Below are 15,474 nucleotides of genomic sequence, written 5' to 3' on the forward strand. Positions count from 1 at the left end.
CAAGCAGGTAAGAAAACTTGCATTTGTGCAGGTCCCAACAAACATACAACTCATAATATTCACTCTCTCCACTTATTTGGCCTTTGCAACAAATGTGTCTCACCCCTGAGGTGAATGATTTTGTTGGTACAGATTTTTGTCATCTGCTCTCTCTGGAAACTGGCAGGCTAAGGGAAGTTTTCATTATCACAGTTCATGAAGCGCCCAGAAATCAGATCTTTAAGGCAATCCATTGTAATTATGTGAAATCTTAGGCTGCATCCAGCTCTCCCACTTTGCTCATGCTACTGTAACTGTATGATTTCAGTGGAACAGATTCTGACTCCTACCAATAGAAATAATGAGAGTTGCCCCTAAAATTATGTTTCAGGGAACACAAGAAACTATGCAAGAAAGATAATGTATTTGAGAACATTTTTAATAAATAATGTGACAAAAATTACTTTTCTGATTATTGGATCCTCAGTATGCAAAATTATGGCTAAAATATGAGGTTTCTTACATGAACATAATGAAAACATTAATCACATGGATTTTTCCTTTAGTACTGCACACCCTTTCTATGGAACCTTTCTTTAAAAATTAGCTAAATGAAAAATTTCAGTCCTCGTTTAACACCAAAACACTTTTTTTTTTCTTCTTTTTTTTTTTTTTTCCATTGGGGCTAGTCCTGATAGCTGTCAATAAACAAACACACATTTTTCCATTAGCACCAATGACAAAGAAATTTTATAATTACAAAAAAGATCATAAAATCTACAGACAGAGGACATCATTTGGCAAATTCAATGCAACTAATGCCTCTATTTCAGCTTTAATGATAATCCAATGTTGAGAGAGGCCACAGAAAAACTGGTAATTTTCTGTAAGTCCAGGAAAAGTGAGAAGTGTTTTGATTATGGCCCACATTTACATTTGCTACTTTACCGTCTGTCATCATTCAAATATTCCAAATACAAACATAGAGCATTAACAAAAAGATGAAAAATATCCCAAACAAATGCTTAACATTTTCAATAAGACAAAAAAAAAGGTTAATAGTTACAATGGTTTACAAACAAAGTCTAGTGATTGTGCTTTTAAAACCAAAAAAAAAAAAAAAAAGATAAGCAGTGCATTACAAAAAAATTCATCGCCAAGATCAAACAAAACTTCTTTAAGTGGCACTTCTTCTTTAAGGTGAATTGACACAAGTAGAGGTCTGAGATTTGGGCCAGTAACAGTTGATGATATTACCTAATCATTATTAAAAATGTCCATTGATTTTCTTTTCATAAGCATTGTTGAAACTGAAAATTAGAAAAAGTTTCAGATAACCTTGCTCATGCTATGATTAGGCAAATAGCAATCACATTGGCTTACCTCCTGCCTATATCCCAAAGGACATTTTTAATAAGAATGTACTTAATGATGAAAATGGAAAGACAAATCAAAGTACCACAGGGGATTTAAAATGAGTACATATTTACAATAAGAGCCACCTCACCCCAAATTAATTTTACTTGCATTCGTCAAACTGTATCATCTGCAGAAGGTTAGCAAGAGACTGGCAGAAAACAAGACACACAGTCTGTACTGGAATCGCAAGGTACCGTTTGCCCTGACTGCAGATGAAACCCCGAGAACCAAAGGATGCTCCGCAGGATGCTCACTTTGGGGATCTTTTTAATCACTGGCTCACCGGTGTACCGGCAGTGCACTGAGCACCGCCTCGCTGGGGAGAAACCTCGGGATCCCAGGCTCTGGAATTCCCTTCTGTTCTACTCCAGAAGCAGCAGCTGGCCCAAGTACCACGAAGAGCAGCTGTCCTGCCTTCTCGGGCAGCGAAGGGGATGCGCTTTAGCGTTACGGAACAGCCAGGGGCCATTCCTAGTAAGGAGGGCTTAGAAAGAAAGAGTAAAATAAAAAAAACTAGCAATCTGATGGCATGAAGGAAAAAAAAGGAAAAATTGTACACTCTGATTGCACTGAACATTATTTCTGGCGTCAAACATCATCAGACTTGAGGCATCTTAAGTGATTTTTTTTTTTCTGATTAGATTTTAAAAGCCTGTTACAGTACATGTCGCTGTCTTCAGCTTTCTGTTTCCTGTATTAAAAGAAAAAAAAGAGGACATAAATTACTACATGTTAAATTTTAGTTTTTAAAATTTGTTTTATGTACTTCTTAGAGATTTGTCCCCTTTACATGATAATTGCTACTTTTAATTACGCACAGCAGTGTGACTGTATGTTGGCCACCCTTTCTACAATCAGGATTTAAATTGAATTAATATCATTAGGTAGAAAAAAAAAAAAGAAAAAAGTTCATTTATCAATATCTGAAAAAATACAGAATGATAAACTATCAAAAGCTGTGAAAGGTGATGTCAAAGTGTTCTTAGATGCTCTAGTTCTTTATTTTCACTTTCAAAAGAATCTGGATAAGGTAAAGTGCACTTTAAAATAATGTATTTCTGCAAGTTCTATTTCATAAGTTTTAGTGTGTTGACAATTACATTGTGCTATATATTATTTGGGTTTTATGGTTTTGACACATTCTTAAAGTTTATTTTCTTGAGTTGAGCGTAGACAGATAAATGTACTAATTTTTCTGAACAGAAATATTTCTGGTTCAAAAGTGTTTTTCCTTGGCATCTGTCTAAACACAGAAAATAGCCTTATCTTCAGTATTAGAACTGCACTTACCTCCATCTCTTCTTCTTCTTCCTCTTCTCCTTGTTCATACGCTCCCAGTACTTGCATTTCTGCAACATTCCTTCGGGCTAGATTTACTTGATCTGCCCTCTGTCTGCCTCCTGATCCTCTTGACGACATAGAGCTGGAGGAGCTGGGATCTCTAGGATTATTTGATGTTGGAAACGTTGGTCTAGAATATGGCAGGATGTCCTCTGTATAATTAAATGCATACATTGTTATGGTTACAAGCCCAGAGATACCGTGAACCTAAAATTTCTGCATGCAGTTGATCTATTTTACTTTTTATGATTCCCAGGAGGTTTAAAATGATGCCTGAAAGGAATATGAAATACATTGTTTCCATAACAGCGTTATAGAAGCTTTCTTGAGGAAATTTATAGTATTTACACGATAACATTCTCCCCAGAAAAATTAATTCATGATTATTGTCCACTTCATTTCAATTTAGGATCCTTGCTCTATGTTCTACAGGAAAATGAAAAAAACCACTCCTTGTAGTATATTTTCCATATGACTGAGTAGGAGGAAATGACAATATATGTGTGATACAAGGAGCTCATTCCATATAAATATTGGACCCTGCATTTTCTGGACTGAGTTTGAACCACAATTAGTGGTCATGTTTCAAAATTTCAACATCATCCTCCTCCATGGTAACCTTCTAATAACTTTTCTCTATAGCAATCCACTGTAACCAAACTCTTACTCATGTGTCTATTGAACCAACTTACTACCCAATCACCCCTGATATTACCCATGGATACCTGCAGGTAGCAAGGACCAGGCATTTGTATCAATCTGTGTTGAAAGTCTTAGTGAACACTTGGCAAGTCCCATTAATCATGTTCCATTAATGAGTAATCTTACCAAATTCCATATACGAGAGATTACTTTGATTAGATCTAACTCATGTCAGTTATAAATACTAAAATTAGTGCTTGACTACTAGGGTTTTCTTATGCTTTAAGCAGGACCAGGTATCATTCTGGCCCTTTTCTCCTTTGCAAGTAGGCAAAACAGGCCAAGGGCATATTCTTCAGCAGAAAAGTTAAGTATCTGCCTTACAGATCTCTATCTGATTTTACTCAGTTCTCTCATAAATCAGATAATAATTAGGTAGATTAAATACAACTGGACTATAAATGTGTAGGTAGGAGCAAGGACACTGATCCTTACAACTCTCATGGAATATTTCTGTTTGGGCTTCCTCAGCATTAGCTTTAACACATGATGGGTCTAAGGACAGCAAGATAGAAAATCTGCTTTTCCTAAGCTTGTATTTCCATTTTACCCTAACAAGAACCCACGGTGTGACCTAAATTAACACCGTGCAATCACAACAAACGGTGGCAATTCAGCAGATCTAACTTCACTTCAGCAGCCTGCTCCCTGTGATCGGCACCTAATACTTCAGTAAACCCAGGGCAGGCAAAACAACCTTGAAGAAGATGAGTTTTTGCTGGTGTGCCGTCTCGTTTTGGTGCTTTGTTTCCTCGCAGTTTGCCGTCGCTCTGCTGTTCCTGGGGTTCTCTCCGCTCCCCCGAGTTCGTCCGCACGTCCGAGTGCTGCCTCCCGTCCATCCCGTCCCTGCCCTTGTAGCTGGCTCCTTTCCTTTCTGCAGACCTGTCTGTCCTCGCCTCTATAGAAGCAAGTTTTGGCAGCATGACCGGCCGCACCTCCAGCTGGGATTTGGACTGGGCTGTTGGTGATTTTATAGCCGGAGGCGGCACAGGAGGAGGTGGCAAGTCTACAGAGTGGGAAGAGAATAATGATTACGATGACATCATACACCAGCGAAATTAAGACATAATATTTAACTTGAACTGAAGAAACAGATGTCCTGTTTACTTTCAGCCCTCCCTCTGCCCTCCTCTCTCCACTCCAAAAAATGTTATGTTACTGTTCAAACTGCTTTTCTGAAGCTTGACCTCTGAAAACACAAAGTAAGACCTCTCACTGCCTTTCCAAATCACAATATTTTCTTAAAAATAATTTACCAAAAACTACAATAAACTTTAAGCACACGAATATTAACAGGCCAGTTATGAATATCAACACAGAATGAAGAGTACTGACATGATATTGCTGATATTTATCATTTTTGCTAAGTCCATTCAAGAGCACAGCAGCTTGTGCTATAATTGCTCAAGGTCTTCGGTGTAGTGAGCATTAAAGCAAGCTAGCTGGGGTCTAAGAATGTATATCAGATCCACTGCTGACATATATAAGGATATTTATATATAATCATATATTATATATTCATTATTGAATTTTTCTTTCAAAATAATAGGTTAAACTAACATATATATCCTTGATGTCTGTGGGTATATCATGATATATAAAAAAAATAAATAAATACAGTCAGCCAATGAAATAACAAGCTCTCAGGAAGAACAAAAAAAAAAAAGAAAAGACACACATGACTTTAGAATTTAATTTCTTAAATTAGCACAGCTTAAGGGGTTCTAAAATTCTGAATATTTTAAAATACTATTTATAAAGCATGCATATATTTTACTCTGTTGTATTTGTCTATTCCTGCATTAAGACATAAAACTAGAATGCGCAAATTGTTTGTCAGGATTCAACAGCGCTCTGTGGAATATAAAATGCGAAGAAAAAATATAGAAGTCAAGCAAGGAAGCAACAACACAAAAGCAGTTCACAACAAAGCTGTAGGAACAATTCAAATGGATATAAGAGAACTGGTTAAAAAAGGTGAGATGACATAGACATTTCTGAGGTTAATATTCTCAAGTGAGATTGCTGAAAAAGAAAATAATGGTACTATTAAAAAACGTAACTTCAGCATTTTATAATACCATGCATTCATTCTTTCTACTTCCAGAAAAATCTTGGAGCAGCTGTGTTTTTCAGATACCATCACTATATATACAGCTAATTCTCAGTCTATTCAAGAGAATGTTTCAACTGAAATTTAACTAAATTGGGCCAAAAATAAAGGTAGTACTCCCGAACAAGAAAAAACAGGCATCTAACATATACATATCAATTCAGATGATCCTTGTGGGTCCCTTCCAACTCAGGGTATTTTATGATTCTATGAAAATAATTTCATTTATGGAATGGGAAATATATAGATCATAGACTGCAACATAAAAAGGCAGATCTCTGGGCAATGGGCTAGACCTGTTTATCCGAGGAAACTAAAACTGAAATGGCAACCCAACTTCTGACTCAGTAAGATATGAAATACAATATATTTTGGCAAGAAAGCATAGAATTGATTATGTTGCATTCTTTTGTTATCCATAACTGCTTAGACAAGGTTTACAGAGGTAACCTCTGCTCAGTACACAACCTCAGCAACGTAACTCTGTAATTCCAGCCGTCGGAGTAGCACTCAGACTACGTCTCTTAAAATTGCCCTGTGAGGTCCTGCCACCAAAGAGCAAACCAAACCACTTTCAGTGGGTTGCCCAGTCCTGTAGATGCAAATTTGGATTTCTGGATCCCAAGGGTCCACAGAGAGGTCCATGAGATCTTAAGTGTCAATACCTGCTGCAAAAAGTGTTGGTCTGGAGAAGTACATAACCTTCTACAGTTCAACAACAATGTTAAAATTTGTGTGAAGCCTGACTGAGACCTCAGAGTAGTGTGTAATATGTTCCTTGAAAGCCCAGTGCATAAGGCCATGTCAGCTCCAGACTTGTAGCAATTATAGAATTTGGACAAGATTTAAAAAAATAAGATAAAGTCTGTATCAGGCTGTGGAGATTCAAACAATGTTTTCCTTTCCAAGGAAAACTTTGTTCTCACAATATGCCTTCTCTCAGAAGAGGATACACTGATTCAGAAGTGGATGAAGACACTCAAACCCAGTAGTGCAGGCTTCTGGAACCACAGCTGTTCACACAATATCCTGTGTCTCACATGCCCCATTCACTGTCTCTGTTATAAAGTTACCAGAGCACTGAAGAGCCATTCTGCTGAGCCTGCTGATGTAAAGGGAGTGTAGGTACTTAACATCAGCCTTTTCAGCCACCCCTGGAGCCAGTGTCCAACAGGTGTGGCACGACAGTGCACTGGCTGAATACCAAAGGGAAGGAACAGCATCTTTCCTGTAGCCTATAAAACACAACTTGGAACAAACTACTTTATTCAAGAATTCTATCCAGCTGCACAGGGCAATGAACAAAGTGGTGTTAAATCTTGACTATGGAAAGGAAAGATGCGTCGATATAAAAAGTTTCATAAACCGGCAGTAGCTCTGTGGTACAGCAATAACTAAAGAAAAGTGATATTCTCTTTTGAGAACGTTTTTGCAACCTGCAGGGAAACTATAAAAATCTTCATTATAACACAGTACTTCTCGCTGAGAAGAATCCTTTACAGAGGAAAAAAAACCCCTTTTCAGAGGTCAACACCATTACACCCCTGTGTTATTTATTTTAACAGCTCAGATCACAGAGAAAATCCAGATTCAATCTGCCTCCTTGAGTACAAACTGGTACACTCCTTATTAAAAGCAAAATGGAAGCTTCCATTGTAAGGAATAAAAAGTAAATCACAAAGCAACATCAAACCAATATCAGGAACTCAGAAGTATTTGTTAAAGGTCAGCTGTGCTCACATGTTTAATTCATGTTATGTATTACTTGTACTGCTTCCCATGTAACTCAAACAATTAATGGATGCCATTTGAAAGGACAGTCTACAGGAGAAACCTTCCAGATATGTCTTTTGAATGGAGTGATGATAATTTTCTAAATGAGAACATATACAGGAACCATGGGATAAGCAGAGGAAAAATAATCTGCTAAATTAGTTTGACACTAAAGTGGAAAAGCCACAAATAAGCACAAAAAGACGAATTGTAAGTAGTGACAAATGAAGCCTTATTAGGCAACTCTCTCTTTTAAACTCTTATCAGGCTGTAGATCTCCACAGTCATACCCTGAAGAAAAGAGCAGTTACAGATTTGATGCAATATTGGAGAAAATCCATGGACGTGCTCAAGGTCAGGCTGGATGGGGCTCTGAGCAACCCAATCTAGTGGAAGGTGTCCCTGCCCACAGCAGAGGGGTTAGAACTGGATGATCTTTAAGGTCCCTTCCAAACCAGGACATTCTATGATTCTATAAGGTACAATGTGAATTTTTCTAATGCATGTTTGTGCAGGCATGCAAAACTGAATATTGCTCCTGACTTACAAAAAGCTTTAAGAGCATTTAAGATGCCTAGACACATCTTAATCTGAGCTACTATTATTCATGTATTGAAGTTATTTTCAAGCTTTGTCTTTCAAGAAGCATGGCTCACATTGTCCACAATAATCAGATGAACAAATAGATACAGCAAAACCCAATATGATGCATAAAAGCAGTGGGTTGTTGCCTTTTTTTTAAATGTACATTTACATAATTAGCAAAATGGTTTTCATTCCACAAAACCTCCTCCAGTACCAAGATCAGTATTTACAAGATATCAAATATCTCACAATGGACCCAGAAGTAAGGACTGAGAAAAGGGCAGGTATCTGAAAATTATCATTCAATAACAAGCTGATTTTTAGCAGAGGTAAGAAATGCATTCCTACTTATTTTCTACCTTGCTGAATTTTTTTTTGTACAGAGTAGATTTTTTTGTACTGCATAGGCAGAGGGAGACAAAAGTACAAATGGTGTTGGCATGGATAATGGCTTAACATTTCCAAGTGAAAATTCGAGGAATATCTGGCAGATGTTCAATTGCCTTTTGTGAGAAATTCAGCTGCCCTCACGTCATGTCACTGGTAACACAGCTAAATAACTCAGTTATAGTCTCAACCAGTCAGTTGTGAAAATGTTTAGTATTTTTTGTCACTCAGAGATTTAAAAAAAAAAAAAGAATCAAGATTTAAAATCTCATGTGAACTGTCAATGGCATAATTTCTATTGAAAGACCCAATGAATCGAAACAATGGCAAAGTACTTTTATCCTTTTTATCTAAATACTTACAATTCTGAGGGCTTGTAACTACTGATAAATCAATTCAAGACACTTCAGAAGAGACTTATATATATATATATATTTAGAAAAGACAAATGTATTCTTTTAAAGTTTAGTTTCTTAAATTAAATATGTAAGTAGGTCAGACAAGGTTGAGAAGGAGGATCCATCTGCTAGTTGGTTCATGCAATGCTCTCTTAGTAAGCTCTCTTAAAAGGCCAGAGGAAGAGCAATTAAAAATTCATACATTTTAATCCTTACCACCTACTGAGCAAAGATTTTTAGCAACAAATATGAAGAACATTTCAGTGTCTGGATGACTGTCAAGGAACAAAACAACTGAGCCGAAATCCCGTTTCACATAACTGATTTGAACTAATGCTCACAGAAAATACAAAACTGTTACTACTTGTCCAATGCAGAGTAGATAAGAGAGCACTCTCCTCTGCTATAGTAGACCTTTTACTGGTACATTAGTGACAAACACACCTTCAGAAATACCAATCTCTTTCCCAAATCTTGCTGTACAAAGAAAAAAAACCCCAAGAATTTTTTAAGACTTACATATATTGCTGCTGATAATACTCTTGGCATTTTCAATCATTCATACAAACATTTATTTATATACCCTTTCTGTCAACTAATCATTTAAATTCTTCATGACACTGGCATTTCATGAAACTTCTGGTAAATACTAATTCAGGTAATTTGGGAACAGCAGAAAATTATTCATGTGTGAAAGTAAATTCCATTTTAAAGGCTGAGAAAGTAATGAAACAATGAATTTTTCTCCTTTTAGTAGTTATGGAATGCTTCTAGCAACCAACAAATGCTTGAATTCAGAATATCTGCTTTTTTTTGCCTCTACTAAAAACATATGTATGTTCACCCACTATGAGGAAATAAAAAATCGTTGTATCAGGCACTCCTTTATAAAGATGATAAATAATATTGTGACATTAAGCCAATGGAAAAACCTAAGTATATCTGGGAAAGGTCAATGGTGCTTAAATGTTTCATTCACGCATCCATCATGCTTTTCTCCACTTAAGGAAAATAATTAGTAAATGTTATTTTATAGCTAATTCTAACAGGACACAATAATACTAGATGTGGCTATTAAAATGAATGGTTAGAATCCACAGTAAGGTTTCAAATATGCCCATGTAAATAGACTGAGAGGGAAAAAATAATTTTAAAAAAAATCAAATCCAAACAAGCCCTTCAACCTTTGAACTGGGTTTTATTGGATCTGCAGAAATTAAAGCCATAATTTGCTATTCCCTGAATGACCACACTGTATTGCACTTTAAAGAGGTTAGTGGAAATTCTTTCCTAATTAGAAAATATGCTGAAGTAAGCAGGTGCTACATAACACAAAACAAATATTGATCACGATTGTCAAATCTATTGCAATATCTAATGATGATGCTCTATGATTTAGCTCTGTATAACTACTTTTACAAAAACCCATCATCAAATAACACCCACCTCTTATTTATCCCTGTGTTAAAAGCAAATGGCCACATAAAACTCCTGTCCAGATTTTATTTCTGATGTCCTAGCTGTTGTGTTAGGATTGAGGTTTGATGCTCTGCCAATTATTTAGCAAAGAGCATTCTCTTCAAAAGAACAAAAGCTGATAAAACATCAATAAAATCTCGTGAAACGCCATTACAAGAGTCTCATAAACGTAACGTTTCTGGTACAGTTTTGGGATTTACACCTAGTGTTGTCCTTTCACAGAAGCAAACACGCACAAAACCACTGTAACAACCTCTCGAAATCAGATAATATTCCAACAGCTCAGTTTCACTGACAGAAGGGGCCTGGGCAGAAGCCAAGAGGCCCAGGTGCACTGTGTCATGCCAGTATTTAATGCAGCCTAATATCAGATAGATGCTACTGAGAGAAAATACTCAGAATAAAGTACAGATAATAGCATGGACAACCACTCATTGCTAAATTACTTCTGCTCATCGTGCTTTGAGTTTTGTATTAAATTTTTTCATCAAGTGGCAGGAATCACAGGGAGAAGTGGTTCAAAACTCCCTTCTTGTAACCCTGGATAAGGATCTATAATATTAGGCTTTCATATGATAATGGCAAATGATGCCCCTCTTTGAAAAATTTCAGACTGGTAATGAAAGTCCTAATCAGATTGTTGTTGCAGAGGAGGTGGGGGAGGGATGCCTTTCTTTTCCCTACCCCCCCACCCTCCCCTGTTAGCAAATCCAGCAAACTTGACAAGATGAGTTAAGTCTTGGAGAATTTATCTTACATGAATTTCCAACAAAGCCCGCGGGTTGTTTTATAAAACTGGAAGGTAGTGCTTTAATAAAAGCTGCACCACCTGAGGCATTTTCATTAAAGGCTCTCTCTAGAAAACATCACAATGTTTGCATTATCCTCCTACACCCCCAAGAGAATACAAGCACTACCTTTTCAGCAAGAGTTGATACTGTGTGTGAAGGCACGAGAGAAGATGATTAGATTTGCTTTTACTCACGAAGTAACCGCTTGCAACAACGCCGTGGTCAGGATTAGAATTCATTGATTTGTGTTGTCCACCACTGGGATAGTGAATTGTGTTTTTTTCAGGAAAAGATAAATTCTGAAGGTTTTAATAGTCGGTCACGTGAATGAAGATTTTAATCCTAACCACACATTATTCTCAATGACTGTACTATTTATGCTATCTGGGCTCTTAAATAATGATGGTAATTAGCCGATTAGGACACTATAGAAAACAGGTGCAAGGCTCTGGAGTGGAAGCATCAATGTACGGTATTAAGGAACTCTGGCATTTAAAATGATTAATCTGTTCAGCGTGTTTAGCAACAGGAAACACAAATCACTGAATTCTGAAACATAATGCTATCTCTGTGGAAAAATTTCACACACACAGGCTGAATGGGTATTTAGAAAGGTTCACCGACGTTTTCAACCATTTCAGTGGACTCACCATCTGTGTAGACTTCTCTGCGCAGATGTCCTGGCTGGTGTTTTTGCTTTTTGGCAGGTCGGACCTTCTGTATTACAACAGCACTCATGTTGCTGTCAGTAGATACAGGGCTGGTGGGTCTAGGACAGTGTGATGCATGGAAATGTCTACGGCCTGGAAATTGTTACAGAACAGTATTATTTTTCTTACCTAAGACCCTTCACTTTTTTTAACACCAGAATGACTAAGTTATACGAAACCTAAAAAGACACTGCTGTAACAATAGTAAAATTCATCCAGTTTTAGAGTGAGCTGTAACTAAATCAGAGCATTTGCCATTAGCAGGCAGGCTGGCTTAGTTGCACAGAAATTATCCAGCTGCTTAGTAGCTGGTAGCTCCTGCCCCAGGAGCATGAACTCCATCAGCAGGCAAACACAAGCAGCATTCCCACCCTGCAACTTTCTGAAAACAGCAAAATGTTTCCCTTTCCAGACAGGTTTCACCTCCCCTAGCTTGGGCCACGTGAGTTCACAGATGCCATAAGCAGAGCAAGTCACCAGGAGGTCTCAGATACAGAAGCCCCTCTGCTGCCTTGAGTGAATTATCAGGAACTGCAGGACTGGATTTTATCACACCTTATTTGCAGATAAGCAGTGTCACATCTTTAGGATGTGTAGTGAGGCAGAGGTAATATCAGTATATAGAAATCAGTATATAACATGAACTTAACTGTTGTAAAATTATTAGAAAGTGGGTATAAAAAGACCTTTAGTAAATACATAAACCTACACACATATTTATATGAAATTATGTGTACAGAATGGATAAAATCCTGGCCATGTGGCTATGAATGGGAGTTTTGCTACCTACTTGAATTGGCCAGGATTTCATCCAGAATTACTAAATTACCTCCCCTCTCACTCTTCATGATGAACAGCTGTGTTGAAATGGAACAAAGGACTGTTAACTGGGAGAGGATATCAGAAATGGGAGGAAGGTTGAAAATCTGTGGAGTCAAGAGTGGACATACTTGTGACAGAGTAACTCTTCTCCAGGTCTGGCAGTTTAATAGGACTGATTGTCAAAACATGAAACTTGTATCCCAGCCTGCTGTATTCTCATTTTTTAGCTGAACTATAACAATACCCATTTGGTATAGTCAGGTTACTGATTACCTGTATATATCCAGTGCTATCAGTACCCAGTATATTGTATTTCAAATATCGTATTTCATGTGTTCAGTGGTGATTCAGGAGAAAGGAAAAAGGAAAAAACATATGCATAAGGCCTTGCTGCACATGCATGATCTATAATCCAAACTGCAAATCATAACACCTGTCAAATTATGAAACCAACACAAAGCCAGCTTGTCCCAATAATACAGCAGTAAGAGGTTGAACAGGATTCCTCAAAAGAAAAACATTTTTTTTTCAAATCCAGGGGATTTGAAAAAATAGATTTACTCTTTATTGGACATTTCAGTACAGAGGGATTAAATCTCACGAAGAGAGACTGAAAACACTGGGAGCCTTGTACTAGGACATGATAGAATTCTGTGAGCCTTTTTCTGTTGGTTTTTTTTTCCCTCATTCAGTTCTGGGTGCAAATCCACCAGCAGGGTTGAGGTTTGTCAGTAATCAATGAGACCAAAAGATTAGGAACTACTTACGAAAAACATCATAAGGCAGCAATTTATTTGAACTGTTTCACAAAAACTTTTCCTGTGGAGTCTTCCACAAGCGTTAAGGCACAGCCTCCACACCTGAATTTCTGAACATTCTAAGATCAGGAATTCAGAAAGCGCCTGTGGGTAGATTGAACTCACGATGGTCACTTTTTTTTCCTCCTCCCATCAAACTCACCTCCTGCTGCATCCTGCATTTGACGCCTGGCTACTTTCAGACCAGCGTATTCCGCAGCTGCTGCCACAGCCTGTGCAAAATCTGCATCGGTAAAAAACGATCCGTCGGAGGAGCTGACACTGGACCGCCCGCTCGAGATGTTGTCTTCTTCAGAGGCTGAACCCCAGCCGTTGATCATGGACCCTGTCACAGAGCTCTCCAAATCCCCAACGCTGGAGGCAGGGGTCTGCTCGAGGCCGCGCAAAAGGAGCCTCCTGTTTTGCATCTTGGCAACCTCAATATCGGCCTCATCCTCTTCCTCCTCCGGTGCGTCGGTATCCATGTCAGAGACCAAGGGCCCTGAGATGTATCCATAGGTATGTGGTGGGGAGATGGGCCTTGGAGGGGGTGGAGGACTCACAGGTTGACGTCTGCACAAAAATACAAGGGAAGAATTGAAGCCACTTAACACAGTCAGAGGAAATAGGAGACCGATGAAAACACTTTTTTTTAATTTCCCAACGAGCTTGGCCTGCCTTTTTAAATCACCAGAATTTATATCTGGAAGGTTCAGCACTGTTTGATTTTTAGTTCTTATTTTTGCTGTAAATCAGAATTGACAGTTATGTCACAAAGACATCTGAATATGGCTCCTTTATCACTAATTTTAATGAAAATGGGCTTATTTTGCATAAAGCTGTTCAATTCCCCTAAGGTAGTACATGTACAACTAGGCAAAGAGGTGGTTACAGATCACGTGACCATTAAAAAAATTACTTGTGCACCCTTGAGAGTATGAGCAAAAGAAATGTCTGTATATCTCTATAAGCTTAAACAATTGACATCAAGAAATGCATCTATCCAAACAAATTGCTCTGTAAAAGTTGTCTTCCCTCTACCCACCCCAGTGACTCAGAAAGATATGAAAAGAGATTGCTATTTCATTATTTTTTCAATTGGTCTGGGTGATAAAATAAAAAAAGAATTCTCTACTGTAATGTTAGTTCTTGATGTTAGGGATACAAAAATGTATACAAGGCTATAGGTTAATGTATTTTGATTTTAATTTGTCGGTAATGGTGTGTCCAGCTCAAAGAGGCAAAGTATTAGATATCATTAGATTTATGTTCAAGTTTAGTTAATACTCAGAAATCCTAGATAGCAACATGGTCATTAGTTCTTCACTAATGACATGATCTTTAGATCATGGGCCACAGACATGATCTTTAACTGCCATTTCTCTGACAGGAAAACATACTTTCTGCAATAATGGTTGTCCTGTTAGCTTTGCTCACCAGGAATTTTTACTGCACCCTGCAGTAAAATTTGAAAACTTCCACAGTAACTTTCCTTTGTCAGTCTTATTATCTCATTGAGAAATGATGACTCTCATAAAATATTATTTTCTTTTGCATGTGTGACACGCAATTTAAAAAAAAAATAATAAGTAGGAATACATATTAATTTTGGAAGGCAAGAGTAAGTTGGAACCTCCTTGGACTACATCATCTAGACACTGTTTTTCACTTGCTGTATTAAGTACTGGACAGAATAAAGAACAGGTCACTTACAGATATATATCCAATAATCATCTAATAACACCACTGCCCCACTCCCAAATCCCAGAAGCTGTTGATGTCTGGGAATCTCTACCTGCTTTGACTAGAGACCTTGCCCAACAAAGTTTTACTGCCTTAATTTTAAAGCTCTTGTGACAATTGTCTCTGTGATATATTTGCCAGGCTTCCTATTCTCCAGGTTTTAGTATTAGAGGACAGGCACCTGTTTACAAAACACATTAGGGTTCTTGAAAATATAGCTTGGCTGCCAATCTTTGAGGACAGGCCAATTGAGAGCAGCTGGTTCACGGGCATATAGAATTAACAATACTTCTTGCACTTTATCTGATGCAGTGGTTCTCACTTTCACAGGGACACTGTCCTATCTCAGCTCTCTCTTTAACATTGATAGCATCTGCTATCCCACTAAATCTTTAGAGTTTTTTCTCTCCTTGTTGACTCTTCTAGAGCACGGAT

The 15,474-nt window shown here is 37.7% G+C and overlaps 1 protein-coding gene across 6 annotated transcripts in view; it reads right to left on the reverse strand.

The window, feature by feature from the left end:
* Positions 1-397: 397 nt before the first annotated feature.
* The window catches only part of ROBO1 (roundabout guidance receptor 1), a 706,475-nt gene continuing 691,398 nt past the window's right edge, over positions 398-15,474 (reverse strand). For all 6 annotated transcript variants that reach the window (XM_027666541.1, XM_027666542.1, XM_027666539.1 and 3 more), the window contains 5 exons: positions 13,460-13,869; positions 11,618-11,770; positions 4,139-4,447; positions 2,689-2,891; positions 398-2,089 (listed from right to left, as the gene is read on the reverse strand). In XM_027666541.1, coding sequence (XP_027522342.1) covers positions 2,075-2,089; positions 2,689-2,891; positions 4,139-4,447; positions 11,618-11,770; positions 13,460-13,869 — 1,090 coding nt within the window. In that variant the 3' untranslated portion in view covers positions 398-2,074. The remainder of the gene's footprint in view (positions 2,090-2,688; positions 2,892-4,138; positions 4,448-11,617; positions 11,771-13,459; positions 13,870-15,474) is intronic.

The sequence above is a fragment of the Corapipo altera genome, unplaced genomic scaffold (genome assembly GCF_003945725.1).
Source record: "Corapipo altera isolate COAL_440 unplaced genomic scaffold, ASM394572v1 102, whole genome shotgun sequence".
Lineage (NCBI taxonomy): Eukaryota > Metazoa > Chordata > Aves > Passeriformes > Pipridae > Corapipo > Corapipo altera.